The 19,555-nt window shown below is 39.3% G+C and overlaps 1 protein-coding gene across 4 annotated transcripts; it reads right to left on the bottom strand.

The window, feature by feature from the left end:
- Positions 1–2,000: 2,000 nt before the first annotated feature.
- On the bottom strand, positions 2,001–19,252 carry LOC138980076 (uncharacterized protein DDB_G0283697-like). 4 transcript variants are annotated; one of them, XM_070352879.1, is made up of 2 exons: positions 19,018–19,252; positions 2,001–3,709 (listed from the first exon to the last, which is right to left on the bottom strand). In XM_070352879.1, the coding sequence occupies exon 2, from the start codon at positions 3,699–3,701 to the stop codon at positions 3,162–3,164; it is 540 nt and encodes a 179-aa protein (XP_070208980.1). In that variant the 5' UTR covers positions 3,702–3,709; positions 19,018–19,252; the 3' UTR covers positions 2,001–3,161. The 4 variants fall into 4 exon arrangements, 3 of the variants coding, with proteins under 3 accessions (XP_070208980.1, XP_070208979.1, XP_070208981.1); XM_070352878.1 differs by lacking the exon at positions 19,018–19,252 and adding an exon at positions 7,245–7,461; XM_070352880.1 differs by lacking the exon at positions 19,018–19,252 and adding an exon at positions 5,884–6,009.
- Positions 19,253–19,555: the final 303 nt, after the last annotated feature.

Here is a 19,555-nt window from a genome sequence, read left to right as displayed (position 1 = left end):
GCATTAACAATATATTTTTTGTTGCAGAGTCGACGCAGAATGAGCATCTTAAACCCACAACTCGAGCTGAGAGCTGAGGATACTGATTGGGAAAAGTGTGGCGACGAATGGGGGAAACATTACGACGATAATGGCGGAGGGTGGGATAACTGATTCACAGTGTTTGACAAATAAGGAAACGATAACGTCAATGAAGGAAGAGAGCGTTAAGGTGATTGGGAAAAGTGTGGCGACGAATGGGGGAAACATTACGACGATAATGGCGGAGGGTGGGATAACTGACTCACAGTGTTTGACAAATAAAGAAACGATAACGTCAATGAAGGAGGACACAACGCAAGACGGGGAAAGGACCGGAAGAGAAGAAAAAGACGAAGGGGGTCAAGATACCCTGGGAAGAAAAGATGACGGGGGAGGTGTCCAGCTCACAATGAAAGGGTTCATGAAAGCAGTTCAAGATGGCGCCGCAATAGTTGTCAACAATGCCGAAGACCTCGCCGAAGTCTTTTTCGATGTCACCACAGAAGTGCTAGTCGATATTATTTGAAGGGAAAGAGGGCGGAAGGTAGCCAATGACGAACCATGATTGTAGAAGGTTGTAGTTTTTACCCCCGCCAGTTTATGCAGCCATACGCCGCTTTCGAGGGAAGCATGCTGGGTATACATACTATGTGCGTATTGAATGGTTATGTCGATGGTACGTTAACGCTGGAAGATAAGACCTTCAGCGTTTTTGGTTTATTACTAAAGGTTACTTATCTGTATTTGTCTGTCCATCTGTTAGTCAGTCAGTCTGTCGGTCTGTTTGCTTGGCTGTGCGTGTGTGTGTGTGTGTGTGTGTGTGTGTGTGTGTGTGTGTGTGTGTGTGTGTGTGTGTGTGTGTGTGTGTGTGTGTGTAACAATTCCAGGACAACTACCGGCTAGATCTTCATAAATCTTTACATGGAAATTCTTCCAGATAATACCCCGACACGGGGTTTTCTCTCCCTTTTTTCGATAAAAAAATCTTTGATGACGTCATATCCGGCTTTTTGGAAAAAGTTCAGACCGCACTGTTCGGCCAACCATTCTTTGACCTAATCCGGATTTTAGGGGTGCTTTTCTGCTTGGATGCTTAAAATTGTCTAATTAGTTAGTTTGTTCATTAAGGTTGTCATAACAATCAAGTTTTCACAAACAGATTAAAAAAATGATTGCATTGTTTTCCTTATCAGTTCCAAAATCTCGTCGCGATATAACCTTGAACGGTTGAAAACGACGTTAAACACCAAATAGAGAAAGAAAGTTCCAAAATCCAAAACTGAATAGATGTTTATCAGTCCAAAAATGATTGAGAATGTTGCCTCTCAATTCAAACAAATGTATATATTCCTACAGTACAAAGTCACGGCACTATATTTATCAATGTTAAGGAAATTAAGAGTCCTACTGGAAAAACATGTTCGAGTTTTGAATTATCTTCTCTTAGCTTTTGCAAGACGACAATTATTGCCCTTGGGTGCAAAGTAAAGGTTTCTTGAAACACATTTGTACTTTTTGACAACTTTAAATGGAGCAATTATAAAATAAAAGGTCACAATTACAGCTACAGGCATCTTTCTCCGCAGTGAAGCCTACTTCTTGTACTGAATGTGTGCTAATACGCGCGCGTGGTACGAAATAGGAGCGAGGAGACCCGCATTTATGACCAGCAATGATCATGGGTGACTCGACTATGTATTGCCCCCAATTCAGTTCAGTTCAGTTTAGTTCAATTCTATTCAGTTTAACTCAATGCAACTTTTTTGTCTGGTGATGCATACAGGAATGTGTCTTTTTCATCGCACACAAAGTTTTCATCACGTAAACATTACAGTTGAGTCCTCAGACAAATTAACTCCAAACACTTACTATCAAGAACAACAAATATTAAACATACAACACTCATACTACACACACACACACACACCTTCACACATACATACACACACACACACATTCATTCCACACAACTCCAAGAATATGCAGAGCATGCATGCAGTTATCATCTACAAAAATCGTTTATTATACTCACTGAAATACACAAATCGAGGTAAAGGTAAACCTGGATGATTTTTTCACCTTCAAACACAAACTAATCATGATAAAGTATTGAATGCTTTTTTGAAAACCGTTGCATGAGTATTAATCGACTAGCAGCATCTTTAAAATGTGGAAAATGTATGATATAGCACATTATACACCTTTTTCTCTCTCCGTAAATCTGTTTAGTGGACCCCCTCTCCCCCCCCCCCCTTTTCTAAGACATTCACAAATCTGAGAAAATCAGGTTTTAAAAAGAAGGGAGTCTTAAAATGGGGGTAAATTTACAGAAGTAATGGGCAAAAAGATGAGATGGGGGGGGGGGGTGTAAAAAGGGGGTTCTACTGTATCTACATCTTCGCTGACGCATTGGGAATAATTGAAGACACTGATCCTCACTGACAAATTCAGACTAATGGAGACCCTGATCTTTGATGACACATTGGGAATAATTGAAGACACTGATCCTCACTGACAAGTTCAGACTAATGGAGACCCTGATCTTCGCTGACACATTGGGAATAATTGAAGACACTGATCCTCACTGACAAATTCAGACTAATGGAGACCCTGATCTTCGCTGACACATTGGGAATAATTGAAGACACTGATCCTCACTGACAAATTCAGACTAATGGAGACCCTGATCTTCGCTGACACATTGGGAATAATTGAAGACACTGATCCTCACTGACAAATTCAGACTAATGGAGACCCTGATCTTCGCTGACACATTGGGAATAATTGAAGACACTGATCCTCACTGACAAATTCAGACTAATGGAGACCCTGATCTTTGCTGACACATTAAGAATAATGGAGACACTGCATGTGATTTGTCCCAAAAGCAGATACACCTGATGATCAGGAGAAGCAGGAGGCAGGAAAAGACACAAAGATGAGAAACCAGACTGTAAACTCTATTTCAGAGTGTTCGTTGACTTCTAAGGAAGACATTTGCCCATGCAAGACAGACACTCCGTTGGGATATTGCACGTGACTTCTCCGTCATCATCTACTTCATCATCTTTACCATCGTCTCTTTCGTCTTTTTCTTCCTCTTGTTCCTCGTCTTCTTTTTCTTTTTCCTCGTCCTCCTTTTATTCTCCCTCGCCTTCTCCCTCGTCGTCTTCTTCTTCTTCTTCTTCTTCTTCTTCTTCTTCTTCTTCTTCTTCTTCTTCTTCTTCTTCTTCTTCTTCTTCTTCTTCTTCTTCTTCTTCTTCTTCTTCTTCTTCTTCTTCCTCGTCTTCTTCTTCCTCGTCTTCTTCTTCTTCCTTATCTTCATCTTCTTCCTCATCGTCGTCTTCTTCTTCTTCCTTGTCTTCCTCTTCTTCTTTCTCGTCTTCTCCTTCTTCATCGTCATCTTCTTCTTCTTCATCGTCGTCTTCTTCTTCATCCCCGTTCTTATCCTTTTTCACTTTTCTTGCTTTCTTTGTTGTCGTTTTCTTATTAATTTTCACACCCTTCTCCTTTGTCTTTACTTTCTCCGTCGTTTGTAAACCCTTCCCCTTCGTCGCCTTTTTCTTGTCGAGTTCATCTCTCTTTGTCACAGTCTTCTTCGCCTTGGCACACTTCTGCTTAGTCGTTTTTTTCTGGCTGGTACCTTCACTTATTTTCAGTGCGGAGAATGCCTGGCTCATTGTGACTTCTGCAACACAGACAAGAGGCAATGCTGAGTCGGTAGTTGGTTTTCCATGTACCTTCAACCTGATCGGCTATTCGGGAACAACAATGACTCGCCTAGGGGTAGCCTTCGTCTTAATGCCTCATATGATGTATGTGAAATGTTCACTTGTAACAGTTTGGATTCATATTCTAAACTTCGCCAAAATATTATTGCAACACATTTTGCTAGCCTACGTATTTCGTGTGCTATGCTATTCCTACTGATGCATGTGTCGATCGCATGAGACGAAAACCCGAGGTCCCTTCGTGTACACTACATTGGGGTGTGCACGTTAAAGATCCCACGATTGACAAAAGGGTCTTTCCTGGCAAAATTGTATTGGCATAGATAAAAATGTCCACCAAAATACCCGTGTGACTTGGAATAATAGGCCGTGAAAAGTAGGATATGCGCCGAAATGGCTGCGATCTGCTGGCCGATGTGAATGCGTGATGTATTGTGTAAAAAAAAATTCCATCTCACACGGCATAAATAAATAAATCCCTGCGCCTTGAATATGTGCGCGATATAAATTGCATAAAAATAAAAAATAAATTAAAAAAAATCCCTGCGCTTAGAACTGTACCCACGGAATACGCGCGATATAAGCCTCATATTGATTGATTGATATTGATTTAAAAACGGGAGTTTGCGTCACTAGCTAGATTTAAAGACAAGAACAAAGCCCACCACTTTCTCTTCGCCACCTCATTTTCTCTTGCCCGCTGGGATGCGCGCGCACAACGAACCTCAACAGTGCGTGTTAAAAAGTGTCGCGGTTTAGACTGACGCCAGCAGAGAAGTTCTGTTCGCAGAAGAAGCGCGATGTGCGATGTGTGTTATGTGCGATTAATTTGCAACCCGAAGCTCTACTCATACAATTTATAACTGTTCAAAGTGAGACAGTTCACAAATTAAGGTCTGCCCTATAAATATAAGTATTCTATTTATATTAGGGAAGAAATAGAACTCTAAAGTCGTGAAGCGGCAACCGGCTCCGGGCCGCCATCTTTGATTTTCCCAAGCGCAACCTAGGCAAATGTATGCTACAGAAATGCAGTGAAAGATCGGCTTTGGCGTCCACTCCAGACCTTAAAGTAGGAAGATATGAACAGTTAAAATAACGATCAGGTAACCTATATCCAATAGATTAAAAGTTTCCATACAGAAATAACCAAAACATGATTACAAAGTCAACGAAAGTAGATTCGTAGAATCGCCCTAATCAACGAAAGTCGTTTGTGTTTTTGGTGTGAACTTCGTTTCACCGCCAACCGGAAATGACGTGTACACAACATTTGTGATGTAGCACTTCCTTATATGGCACGGAACGAATAATAATAATAATAATAATAATAATAATAATAATAATAAATGAGCATTTATATAGCGCAACATCATAACTTTACAATCATGCTCTTTGCGCTTGACACATTTAAAATTAAAACACAGTTATACAAGCATTTACATCTACATTCATAGTCAACAACGCTTAATTAAAAGCATACACCATCAAACATACATTACGAATGTGGTTGGTTGAAAAAAGCCTGTACTAAATAAGCCTGAAGGGTATCATGACAAAAAGAGCAGTATTTCAGCAATGACTGTGTGGATTGCTTTGACACTTTCAGAATATGTTGCCAATATACAAGATGTTCTTCGAGTAAAAATGTTGATTTTTACAGATATTTGTTCAGATGTTACGCAATGTTCTGGAAACAAGTTTCAAAACCCGTCATAAGATTGTTTACTTGTGTCCAAAAAATTCATGACTCCGCAAGTCTACAGACAAATGATGGATACAGATACTGCAAAAGTTTCATTTGCGTATAACTACTGTCGTATATGAGCTAGTCATTCAAACAAAGGGAACGTTCACGCTGTATCGCACTGACAGCGGGTACCGCTGCGTGGCTCCCACGGTTGGCCGAGCATCGCTGTGGCACAATATTCATCCTAAAAATATCAAGCGTGTTTATAGGGCTAGCAAATTTGCGTCAGTGCTTATACGCAAATGAAACGTTGGCACTACCTGTGTCAATTATATTTCTAAAGACATGCGAAGTTATGCATTTTTTGGACATGATGGCTTGAACAGATTTATGATGGTTTACATAAAAACAATTATGCGAAGGAAAATATTTCAAAGTTACCTTTAGACTTGATGGCAGCGTCGAATTTGTAAAACTTTCTCCGAGTCGCCTGTCAATATGACGTTGTTGAGTCGGATTTTGAAAATACCAGATGGCTCCGACTTTGGGAATAAACTCCTAGTTGTCCCCTCTTCGTCTTAAATATACTGCATATACTAATACAGCAGTGACTAATTCCATCACTTAATCAAAAAGCTTCCCATACGGAAGTCTGTGAACTTAAGTCCACAGATTGATGCAGCAGTGACTATATAATTCCATCACATGATCAAAGAGCTTCCCATACGGAGTGAAAGCTCTTTGACTTGACTGTATTCAGTGTTTGTATTAAAGGCACAGTACGCCTCCTGTAAACCATCACAGATACTGTCAGGCTTTTACACACATTACAAACACCCTTTTCGTTTACACACTCACCACTTTTGAACATCCTAGGTGCCCTACGTGAAGAGCGAGCAATTTTCAAAGAATTAATTTTACGGATTGTCTGTAAACAAAATCGGACGGTGCGTTTTGGCGCTAGACCTAATTAACTTTTGAAATCTGAATAATAAATTGACAGCTTGTTACACAAACATTCTTAAATCATAAAAAAATTCTTTTTTCATCAAGACAAGATCAATACAATTCGAAGTTTTGAAAGTTTGAAAAAAGAAAAGCCCGGAAGCAGGGTCACGCAAGGTCGTGGTTCTCGTAGCAGTGTGTGTGTGTGTGTGTGTGTGTGTGTGTGTGTGTGTGTGTGTGTGTGTGTGTGTGTGTGTGTGTGTGTGTGTGCTTTTCCTAATGAAGCAGGAAACCATTGCAGGAGCGCCCCCGTTTTGCGTCAATTTTCAGGAGTATCGTAACAAAAAGCGCTGTATTTCAGCAATGACTAACGTGGATAGCTATTATATTTTCAGAATATCTTGCCAATATACCAGACGTACTTCGAGTAAAATGTTTCAATGTTACAAGTACTTGTTCAGGTGTTACGCAATGTTCCGAAAAACGTTTTAAAACCCGTCATAGGATTGCTTATATTCTTATTTGTGACAAAAAGACAAATTGTTGCTTCAGCAGTGCTTTGGGCGTAGCAGCATCTTTAAAAGACTTCTTAATTTCTTACCTCACGGCAACGATTACCTGCAACATTACTTCAGACGAAAACTAAAGTCTCACTTTGCAGAGCAAACTGCTTTATTGTATTTAAGCGCATAGTGCATTTGGTTATGCGCTATAGAAATCTCCTTAATAAATAAATAAATTGTTTTACGTTTGATATAAGTCAAAGTGGATGTCTTATCCCATGTAAAAGCTTGAACAGGTTTTTGATTGTTTACATAATCACTTTCATGCGAAAGAAAATAACATTTTGTAGTTACCTTTTAGACTTGACGACAGCGTCGAATGTGCAGAGTTTTTCCGAGTTGCTTGTCTGTATAACGTTGTCCAGTCGGATGTTGAAGATATAGCTGATATAATATATAGTATATGTCTCTTTGGGGAATAAGCGCCTATCCTTCCACCCTGTACTCCGCAGACTGATACTGCAGTGACTAATTCCACCAATTGAATGTATTCGGTGTCTGTAGAAAGCAGAGATTTAAAGGCTATACTTTTTTTTTTAATTTTTCATCTGGGTGTGGCAGCTTATTCATGTTGCAAAGCGTTTTCTGGAAAATTCCCACTCACTTTCTCCTCAAGATCTGTGAATACTTCACAGTTATTCAAGTGCAGTAAACTCGAGATATTTTCTGTCCAGGAAAGATTTCGTGCTGGAAATGAGTTAATTCAAGAAGTTGTTCAAAGTAGAAGGAAAGGGAATGAAATTTTCCCTTTTTATTTGAAGAAGTGAAAGTATCAATTAATCGAAATTCTCAAAACCACTTTACCGTACCGGAAAATCTTTTTTTTTTAACGTTCAGTTAAGATTTGACTGTTGCATTGCTGTAAACTATGACAGTGAGCGTGCCGATGATGTATGTGTGTGTGTGTGTGTGTGTGTGTGTGTGTGTGTGTGTGTGTGTGTGTGTGTGTGTGTGTGTGTGTGTGTACAGCGATTCTCATTAAGCTACGGAACAGACGATTGTTGGACTTTGCATGGGAATTCTTCCAGACAATATCCCTACAGTTTTTTCTTCACTTTTTTTTTTTTTTTTTTTGTCTTGCCAAGCACACCATTGTGGGGCTTTTAATCAATAAAATGCATCCGTCTACAATGTATCATCATTCATCCATCAACATTTGTAATAAATATGTAAATGGCAAGTATACAAGACATATATATATATATATACTAGATGAATACCCGCTTCGCCGGGTACGGCTGCGCCGGGAAGAAGTCGAACCGAATACCCGGCTGCGCCGGGGACCCGGACGCCGACTTTGCCGGCGCACCGCACGGAGGAAGGGAGATAAACGCGGCTGAAAACACTGGAGAAGATAAGGAAGAGTTACTGGGAATGGATCCAGAGAAAAACCAAAATCGGTTCAGCGCTGCGCGCTGAGAGCACGTGTTGAAATATCTCATCGATGAGGTTGTGTCCGGGGTGTAGCTGAATACGGTCTCCAAATTTGAAAAAGATCCACCGAGAACTTTGGCCGTGCATCGCGGACACACACACAAACAGACAGACACAAGTCGTATATATATATAGATACAACATTAGGACATAACAGACAGACGGACATATAACATCCGTTGGCATACAAGTAAGGCCGGAGCTTAACATAACATGCAGATTACAGTACTTGACAATTATGGACGTATTACCTGCTTAATACTAATACAGTCAGTTAATAATACCGTCAAACAAAAAAAACAAAGAACAAAAAAACAAACAAACAAAAACCAAAGCAAAAACAGATATATGTATACGCAAATCATCACATATCTGCACAACCTAGCGTACTACCTAACCAACTCTTCATATGGGGACCATAATTCTACAAATTTGGTAATGTTACCAGAATTGAAACTGGAATATTTTTCTATTTCAAATTTCTTAAAAATATTTCTAACAGTGGCCTTGTCTCTTGTAACTTACTCTTATAAATATAAAACTTTGCAAACAAAGATGATAAAAAAATGATAAAATCCAAAACCACATCTACCTTATCATTGTTCATACACCCAAACAAAATAAATTCTTCTGTAAAATGAACATTTGCGCGGTAAATGCCACTTCTGTTTAACAAATCTTCCAAATCAGTCCAAAATTTCCGACTAAGCGGGCAGTACCAAAATATATGGGAAATTGTTTCATTTTCAATTTTACAAAAGGCACACAGGGGACTGTCAAGAATCTTTTGAACAAATAACCGGCTAGCAACACCAAGCATGCGGTGAAGCAATCTGGTCTGGAACCATCTTAACTGTGTGTCCTTAGTTGTTTTAAAACACTTATCAAAAATCTGTTTCCAGTTCAGATTGTAAAAATACATATTCCATCTGTTCATGCCTGCAGGGTTATCATCAAATTTTGATTTCAAAAAGACTTCTTTAATTGCCTGTTTGCCTCTACAAATAATCTGCCAGGGTTTATAATCCCTAATCTGAAAACCATTCAACGAATCAATTTGTACTTTTCTCTGATATTTTCGTAAGGACTTAATCACTCCCTCATAGAATAAAAAATTAGTTTGAACAAAAGGAAAATTTAACCTAAATTCTTCAAAGGTAAAGAAATTTCCATTTAAATGTAGCAACTGATGGACAAACACTACATCATTTTCAATCCATTCCTTATTTACTATTGTACCGTGGTCTCGTATAATGTTCAAATTGTAATGTATACATTCGGAAAAAAAATCATTCACATTAATTACCTCGCTTAAGGAACAGCATTTCTTATAATGTTTCAAAACGTCCTTCCAAAAGCTGTTACCAAATCGTTTCATTAACACATTTACATACTCGGCACCCACTTTAAATATGTCTTTCATTCCAGGTATCATATCAAAAATAAGCTTTTTAACATCAAATTCAAACATCTTTAATCTGCGAATCCAGTTTTTCTTTACTGATGCCACAAAAGTGTAAATGTCAATCATATTCAGACCGCCATTGCAATAGGGTCTGCAAACGACATCACGCCGAATCTTTGCAGGTTTACCATTCCACAGGAAGGAATAAAAGGCTGCATTCACTTCTCGTAAAAAGTGTTCGGGTGGGTCTGGCAATACAGTTAATAAATAAACCAATTTTGAAAGTACCAAAGTTTTCAAAATTATAATTCTACCGAATGGTGTTAACTGTCTTCTGCTCCAATCGTTTAAAATTCTTTTAATCTATTTTAATTTTCCTTCATAATTAATTTCCAGAATGTTGCCGGTGTTTGTCGAAAATTTGACTCCCAATACTTTAAAAATCCCAGGGTCCCAACAGAAGTTCATATCCCTCATATATCTTTCTTGTGAATTTCGCTTTCTTCCAATCCAGACAATTTGAGTTTTTTCATTGTTTATCTTTAATCCGGAAAATTTAGAAAATTTCTGTAAAGTTTTAACACATTCAACAAACGATTCCTTACTGCCATCCAAATAAAGAGTTGTATCGTCCGCAAATTGAGACAATAACACTTCCTCGTTATTCAATTTCAATCCTTTTATCACAGAATTATTGCGTAACATTAATGATAGTATCTCGGAACATATTAAATACAAAGATGGTGAGAGGCTATCGTCTTGTCGGACGCCTCTTCTTATATTAAACCAACCAGAATATTGGCCATTTACTGTAACACATGCCTGTATATCTTGATAAAAAAAACCTCGTATCCACTGTTTTACATCGTTTCCAAAATTGAAAAAATCCAATGCCTTTTGTAAAAAGGGCCAGGACACACCGTCGAACGCCTTTTCAAAATCAATTGCAAGCAGCAGACCTGGTATACTTTCTCTTTCAGTAAATATCAACACATCATACAGCAAACGTATATTATCCCCGATAAATCTTCCTTTCATAAAACCTGTTTGGTGTTCACTAATAATCTTAGGTAACATTATTTTCAATCTATTCGCAATACAGGATGAACAAATTTTATAGGATATGTTAAGCAGGGATATTGGCCGCCAGTTCTTAATAAATTGTTTTAACTTGTCTTGTTTCGGAATGCATGTAATAATGCCTTGTTTCTGTGTAACGGACAATTCTCCACATTGAAATCCAGCATTTGCAGAACGTAGCAGAAATAATCCAATATCCTGGAAGAAAAATTTATAAAATTCTGTTGTAAACCCGTCAGGTCCTGGGCTTGTTCCGTTTTTCATTTTCCGTAATGCTGTGCACATTTCAGTATAGGTACGATTCCCCTCAATATTATCTCTGTCTTCATTTGTCAAAACGGGATGTGTTTTTTCCATAAATAGTTCCTGTAAATCAACGTCTTCTGTTGGTTGCAGATTATACAAATCTTCGTAAAACTGTTTCACGTTTTGCAAAATCTGTCTGCGTTCAAATATTAATTCACCAGTGTCGCCATTTTGCAAAAAAAATTGGCCTTATTCTGATAATGGCGGTTTTTCATATTAGAAAAGTACTTACTCACCTTTTCTCCTTCTAACTGCCACCTAGCTTTTGATCATATCAACATACAGTGTACCATCAATCTTTTTCTTCCTCAAATTTTCCAGCTGGGTATTTAACATTTCAATCTGTAATAAGGAATCATTGGTCACATTATTTTCTAATAACTGTAATTTCATCATTAATTCTTTTTCAATATTTACTTCTCTTTTTTTCTTTTCGGAGGCGTAGGCAATTGTCTTTCCCCTAATTTCCATTAACAAGGTTTCAAAAAATAACTGATCGCTTATTCTAAATTGTATTTCATCATTGGGTATTAAATGTATACCGTCCATATCATACACTGGCAGTGCGTAAAACTTCTTCACATCAATAATTAATTTCTTTAACTCTTTAACATATTCACTATCAAACATCAGCGAGTTATTAAATTTCCAAAAAGGTCTGTCTCTTTATATATCTTCTGCATTTCAGCTTGGTGGCTTAAAAATTAATTAATAACTTTGGTCATTAAAAATCTGAAAATTGTAAAAAAAAAGTTGTTTTTAATAAAACGATCCAAATTTACGTTCATCTTATTCTTCATCATTTTCTGATTCCAAAAACATATAAATATGTTATAATTAGATTAAAAACAAGCTCTGAAATTTAAAAATATAAAAATTATGATCAAAATTAAATTTTCGAAATCGATTTAAAAACTTTCATCTTATTCCTTGTCGGTTCCTGATTCCAAAAACATATAGATAAGATATGTTTGGATTAAAAACACGCTCAGAAAGTTAAAACGAAGAGAGGTACAGAAAAGCGTGCTATCCTTCTCAGCGCAACTACTACCCCGCTCTTCTTGTCAATTTCACTGCCTTTGCCACAAGCGGTGGACTGACGATGCTACAAAATTGCATTGAGTTCAATTTCATTCTGTGAGTTCGACAGCTTGACTAAATGTTGTATTTTCGCCTTACGCGACTTGTTATAGTTGAATTATGCACTATGTCTCACTGTGCTCACAACTGGTTACAGAAAGGGTGAACAAACTTGGAGCACTTCAGTTCAGGATGAAAGCTCAGGCACTCGTCACGAGCTCGGCGGGATGAAAGTGGGCGGGGCCTAATGCGCTCTCAACACTACTACTATTGTAGAAACTAGTATAGGAAAGGATGTTACTCAATCACCCTAACCACGTGACATCCAAGCACAAGACATAAGCCCCGCCCACCTCGTGTCGAGTGCCTGTGAATGAAAGGTATTTCGACGCCTTCACTTCCGTATGCGCTCACGTATGCATGTATGGGTTATTTGTAGTCAGGTCATTTGAAAATGTTGCGAGTAAGTGATTCAACTATAGAACACTGTTTGTCTTGTTAGTGTTGATTGTTTGATGTCATATCCGCCACTGATGTCTGATGGGAAGTGAGTGGGTACGGGATTAGGCAATGAGGCATGTTTCCAGCTAATCTTGTATGAATCCACGTTCGATCCTTTTTTGTTTGAAGTGATGGAAAATGGACGCCCGGATGTGAGCAAGTGGTACAAATGTATGGCCATATATCCTTGCTGTTAGGTCCTGTTTGAAGCCATAATCGACATGTTCGCTTCGAAGTAGATTGGACTGAACAAACCGGAGTTTGTGAATCGGCGATCAAACAATTTCAAATTTGTCATATTCTCTGTGATCTGACGTGACTTTGATGTGAACGGATCTCAGATTCATATTTATTTAACATACGCGAGAGAGACCACGCATGTAATAAGTAAACCATCCCTTTACACGTTTGTATATCATGTCAAAGAGGTCATGTCAAACTACAGTCTGGCTGAGACCTCAGAAACAATTTCATTGTATTGAAGCCACTTGTGTCCGGTGTTCTATGAAGTGCTTGGAAAGGAAACTAAAAGCAACCCCGTAAAGGGGATTTCGGTGATGAAATATTACCAGACCGATTCAGAACCGATGAATTAAATCTCTATTTCGTTCTCAACCAACTAGTACAAAACTATTCACTTTTAAGGCGTATCCGGTGGTAAAACTTGGAAGGTTCTCGTATAAACTCGTATTATTTTACAGTCGGTGCGCTCTTTTTGTAACAATATCTTTTTCTGTTGCAGAGTCGACGCAGCATGAGCATCTTAAACCCACAACTCAAGCTGAGAGCTGAGGATACTGACTCAGAAAACGAAGAAGTGACCAGGAGAGAGAACGGGGTGACAACGAAGGAGAAGCGCGTGAAAGCGATACGAAACCTTAAGGCGATGATGATGCAGGATGGGATAACTGATGCACAGTGTTTGACAAATAAAGAAACGATAACGTCAATGAAGGAAGAGAGCGTTAAGGTGATTGGGAAAAGTGTGGCGACGAATGGGGGAAACATTACGACGATAATGGCGGAGGGTGGGATAACTTCTTCTTCTTCTGCGTTCGTGGGCTGAAACTCCCACGTACACTCGTGTTTTTTGCACGAGTGGAATTTTACGTGTATGACCGTTTTTTACCCCGCCATTTAGGCAGCCATACGCCGTTTTCGGAGGAAGCATGCTGGGTATTTTCGTGTTTCTATAACCCACCGAACTCTGACATGGATTACAGGATCTTTTTCGTGCGCACTTGGTCTTGTGCTTGCGTGTACACACGGGGGTGTTCGGACACCGAGGAGAGTCTGCACACAAAGTTGACTCTGAGAAATAAATCTCTCGCCGAACGTGGGGACGAACTCACGCTGACAGCGGCCAACTGGATACAAATCCAGCGCGCTACCGACTGAGCTACATCCCCGCCCGGTGGGATAACTGATTGACAGTGTTTGACAAATAAGGAAACGATAACGTCAATGAAGGAAGAGAGCGTTAAGGTGATTGGGAAAAGTGTGGCGACGAATGGGGGAAACATTACGACGATAATGGCGGAAGGTGGGATAACTGATTCACAGTGTTTGACAAATAAAGAAACGATAACGTCAATGAAGGAAGAGAGCGTTAAGGTGATTGGGAAAAGTGTGGCGACGAATGGGGGAAACATTACGACGATAATGGCGGAAGGTGGGATAACTGATTCACAGTGTTTGACAAATAAAGAAACGATAACGTCAATGAAGGAGGACACAACGAAAGACGGGGAAAGGACCGGAAGAGAAGAAAAAGACGAAGGGGGTCAAGATACCCTGGGAAGAAAAGATGACGGGGGAGGTGTCCAGCTCACAATGAAAGGGTTCATGAAAGCAGTTCAAGATGGCGCCGCAATAGTTGTCAACAATGCCGAAGACCTCGCCGAAGTCTTTTTCGATGTCACCACAGAAGTGCTAGTCGATATTATTTGAAGGGAAAGAGGGCGGAAGGTAGCCAATGACGAACCATGATTGTAGAAGGTTGTAGTTTTTACCCCCGCCCTTTATGCAGCCATACGCCGCTTTCGAGGGAAGCATGCTGGGTATTTTCGTGTTTCTATAACCCACCGTACTATGACATGGATTACATGATCTTTTCCGTGCGCACGAAGAAGAATAAGGCAATAGCAGGTCTGCACATTAGTTGACCTGGGAGATCGGAAAAATCTGCACCCTTAGCCCACCAGACGCCCGCGGCCGGGATTTAAACCTGCGACTTTCCGATTAATTAGGAGGCCGATGTCTTATCCACTCGGCCACTGCGCCCGTCTTTTTCGTTCATCCTTCTTGGCAGGCAGGCTAGCTGTCGTGTGTTTTGTCATTTTCACATTCCAGTGATTTGTCTGTTGTCAAACGTTTGTTGAATCTTTGTACCACTTCGTATACATAACATACTATGTGCGTATTGAATGGTTATGTCGATGGTACGTTAACGCTGGAAGATAAGACCTTCAGCGTTTTTGGTTTATTACTAAAGGTTACTAATCTGTATTTGTCTGTCCATCTGTCAGTCAGTCAGTCTGTCGGTCTGTTTGCTTGGCTGTGCGTGCGTGTGTGTGTGTGTGTGTGTGTGTGTGTGTGTGTGTGTGTGTGTGTGTGTGTGTGTGTGTGTGTGTGTGTAACAATTCCAGGACAACTACCGGCTAGATCTTCATAAATCTTTACATGGAAATTCTTCCAGATAATACCCCGACACGGGGTTTTCTCTCCCTTTTTTCGATAAAAAAATCTTTGATGACGTCATATCCGGATTTTTGAAAAAGTTGAGACCGCACTGTTTGGGCAAACATTCTTTGACCTAGTCCGGATTTTAGGGGTGCATTTAGTTTTCACAAAACAGATAAAAAAAAATGATTGCATTGTTTTCCTTATCAGTTCCAAAATCCAAAACTCAATAGATGTATATCAGTCCAAAAATGATTGAGAATGTTGCATCTCACTTCAAACTGGCAAATATTATATTCCTACAGTACAAAGTCACGGCACTATATTTATCAATGTTAAGGAAATTAACAGTCCAATTGGAAAAACATGTTCGAGTTTTGAATTATCTTCTCTTAGCTTTGCAAGACGACAATTATCGCCCTTGGGTGCAAAGGAAAGATTTATTGAAACACATTTGTACTTTTTGACACATTTAAATTGAGCAATTATACAATGAATGGTAACAATTACGGCTACATGCAGCGTTCTTCCCAGGGAGGCCGACTTCTTGTACTGATGTTGTGCTAATACGCGCGCATGATACGAAATAGGAGCGAGGTGACCCACATTCATGACCTACAATGATCATGGGTGACTCGACTATGTATTGCGCTCAATTCAGTTCAATTTAAACTGAGCAAAAAAAATATTGCACCCATTTTCGTACCCCAACTAAAACATTCATTCCCGTGTCATTTCATTCAAACTTTATATGCCATTAAAGGCCTTTACCAAGTGTAAATTTCGTGTGTAGACTTTAGATCCTGAACGTTTTAAAGCAATCCATTTAGACATTACTGAAATACAGCACTTTTTGTCATGGTACCCCACAAAATGGACGCAAAAACCTCTTGTTTTCTACTGCTCATGCATGCGGTCCACACCTGCATCAGTAGAAATGACACTACGCAAGAGATACACAAGAGATACACAAGATAGCAAAACAAAACAACCTGTTCTGAATAGATAATTCATTTGGCTTTTTCATCGTTGTAAACGTTTTTTGTCGATTTTTTAATTGGTACCTGACGTTTTTGTCAGGTCGATTTTGGAGGTACCCTTACTTCGGCGGCGGTTACGTAATACCTAAAACAGAAATTTTTGATCCGAAAAGTGTGCAAGATAGCCAAGTAAAAGGCCTTTAATGGCATTTAAAGTTTGAATGAAATGACACGGGAATAAATGCTTTAGTTGGGGTACGAAAATGGGTGCAATAATTTTTCGGCTCAGTTTAGTTCAATTCAGTGCAGTTCAGTTCAGTTCAGTTTTGTTCAATTCAATTCAGTTTAATTCCATGCAACTTCTTGTGTCTGGTTGTACATACAGGAATGTATATTTTGGTTCGTACACAAAGTTTATATCACGTAAGTATTACAGAGTCCCCACACGCCTTCACTCAAAACACTTACTATGAAGAACAATGAATATTAAACACATGATACAACACTCATACTTCACAGATTAACACACACACACACACAAACACACACACATTCACACACACACACACACACACACACACAAACACACACACATTCACACACACACACACACACACCTCCACACACACACATACACCACACACTTCCACACACACACACACACACACAGCTCCACACACACACACACACATACCACACCACACAAACACACATACACCACACACACACTCACACACCACACACACACACACACACACACACACACACACACACACACATTCAATCCTCACAACTTAAAGAATTTGCAATGAGCATCCACAAAGGCAGAGCGTTTATTATAGTCATTGAAATACACATGTGGAGGTAAAGGTAAAACCGGTTGATTGGTTCACCTTTTAAAAAAACATCCATGATAAAGTATTCAATGCCTTTTTGAAAACGAATGCATGAGTATCAATCGACCACTTTGGAACATGTATGATAGCACATTGCACATATTTTAAAAAGGCAGACATTTGCATAAGCATAGAAGGATATTGCACGTATTTTCTCCGTCATCGTCTTTTTTCTCTTCTTCTTCTTCCTCGGTTTTTTCTTCTTCCTGGTCGTCTTCTTCTTCTTTCTCATCTTCATCATCTTCTTCTTCTTTCTCATCTTCCTTTTCTTCTCCATCCCTGTTCCTATCCTTTTTCACGTTTCTTCCTTTCTCCGTTGTCTTTGTCTTATTCTTGTTCACACCCTTCGCCTTTGTCTTTACTTTCTCCGTCGTTTGTTCACCCTTCCCCTTCGTCGCCTTTTCCATGCCGAGTTCATCTCTCTTCGTCCCAGTCTTCTTCGCCTTGGCACCCTTCCCCTTCGCCGCGATTTTCTTGTTGGTACCTCGAGTCATTTTCAATTCGCTAGGTGCATTGCTCATACTGACTTCTGCAACATGAACAAGAGGCAATGCTCAGTGTTAGGTGGTGGTGGTGGTGGTGGTGGGTGGGGGGGGGGGGGGGGGGGGTTGAGTGGGACTTTGATGTGTGATTTAAAAAAAAATTTTTTTAGCTGCATTATTTTAGTTATTCATGAGTGGGTGGGTGGAGGGGATGGGCTAGTTCTAACTATGCATTAGATTATAAAATTGTATTCTGTGTAGACCCTTCCACCAGCATCTTAGACCACTCTTTGTACATTTTCTTTTAATAGATGATTGTCATTTGTTTTACCTCATGTCTGCCCTGCGTGTGATGGTGTGATCGTGACTGCTGTAGTGTGGGCGTGTGTGTGTTGGTGTGTATGTCAGTGTATGTGTGGGCGTGTGTGTGTGTGTGTGTCAGTGTGTGTGTGGGTGTGTGTGTGTGCGTGATTTTACCAACACTACGCTAAATTCCTTGTGCTTTAAATGTTTTTTAATGTCACTTGGCTCAATAAATACTGTATTCTGTATTCTGTATTCTGTATTGTTTTTCCACGTCCCTTCATCCTATCATGATTTATGTGAAATGTTCACTTGTAGCCGTTTGAACTCATATACTAAACTTCACACAAAAAATATGTGACACATTTCGCTAGCTCATGTTGTTTGTGTGCTGTGCTTTTCCTAATGAAGCAGGAAACCATCGCAGGAGCGCCCCCGTTTTGCGTCAATTTTCAGGAGTATCGTAACAAAAAGCGCTGTATTTCAGCAATGACTACGTGGATAGCTATTACACTTTCAGAATGTCTTGCCAATATACCAGACGTACTTCGAGTAAAATGTTTCAATGTTACAAGTACTTGTTCAGGTGTTACGCAATGTTCCGAAAAACGTTTTAAAACCCGTCATAGGATTGCTTATATTCTTATTTGTGACAAAAAGACAAACTGTTGCTTCAGCAGTGCTTTGGGCGTAGCAGCATCTTTAAAAGACTTCTTAATTTCTTACCTCACGGCAACGATTACCTGCAACATTACTTAAGACGAAAAATAAAGTCTCACTTTGCAGAGCAAACTGCTTTATTGTTTTACGTTTGATATAAGTGAAAGTGGATGTCTTATCCCATGTAAAAGCTTAAACAGGATTTTGATTGTTTACATAATCACTTTCATGCGAAAGAAAATAACATTTTGTAGTTACCTTTTAGACTTGACGACAGCGTCGAATGTGCAGAATTTTTCCGAGTTGCTTGTCTGTATAACGTTGTCCAGTCGGATGTTGAAGATATAGCTGATATAATATATAGTATATGTCTCTTTGGGGAATAAGCGCCTAGCCTTCCACCCTATACTCCGCAGACTGATACTGCAGTGACTAATTCCACCAATTGAATGTATTCGGTGTCTGTATAAAGCAGAGATTTAAAGGCTATACTTTTTTTTTTAATTCTTCATCTGGGTGTGGCAGCTTTTTCATGTTGCAAAGCGTTTTTTGAAGAATTCCCACTCACTTTCTCCTCAAGATCTGTGAATACTTCACAGTTATTCAAGTGCAGTAAACTCGAGATATTTTCTGTCCAGGAAAGATTTCGTGCTGGAAATGAGTTAATTCAAGAAATTGTTCAAAGTAGAAGGAAACGGAATGAAATTTTCCCTTTTTATTTGAAGAAGTGAAAGTATCAATTAATCGAAATTCTCAAAACCACATTACCGTACCGGAAAATCTTTTTTTTTTAACG

The sequence above is a fragment of the Littorina saxatilis genome, linkage group LG11, assembly GCF_037325665.1.
Source record: "Littorina saxatilis isolate snail1 linkage group LG11, US_GU_Lsax_2.0, whole genome shotgun sequence".
In the NCBI taxonomy this organism is placed as follows: Eukaryota; Metazoa; Mollusca; class Gastropoda; order Littorinimorpha; family Littorinidae; genus Littorina; species Littorina saxatilis.
The sequence above is the reverse complement of the archived record's forward strand: the minus strand, read 5'-3'. Positions and strand labels throughout refer to the sequence as shown.

What these genes read in the sequence shown, in the direction of transcription:
- LOC138980076 (XM_070352879.1), bottom strand. Translation starts at nt 3,701, where the DNA reads ATGAGCCAGGCATTCTCCGCACTGAAAATAAGTGAAGGTACCAGCCAG.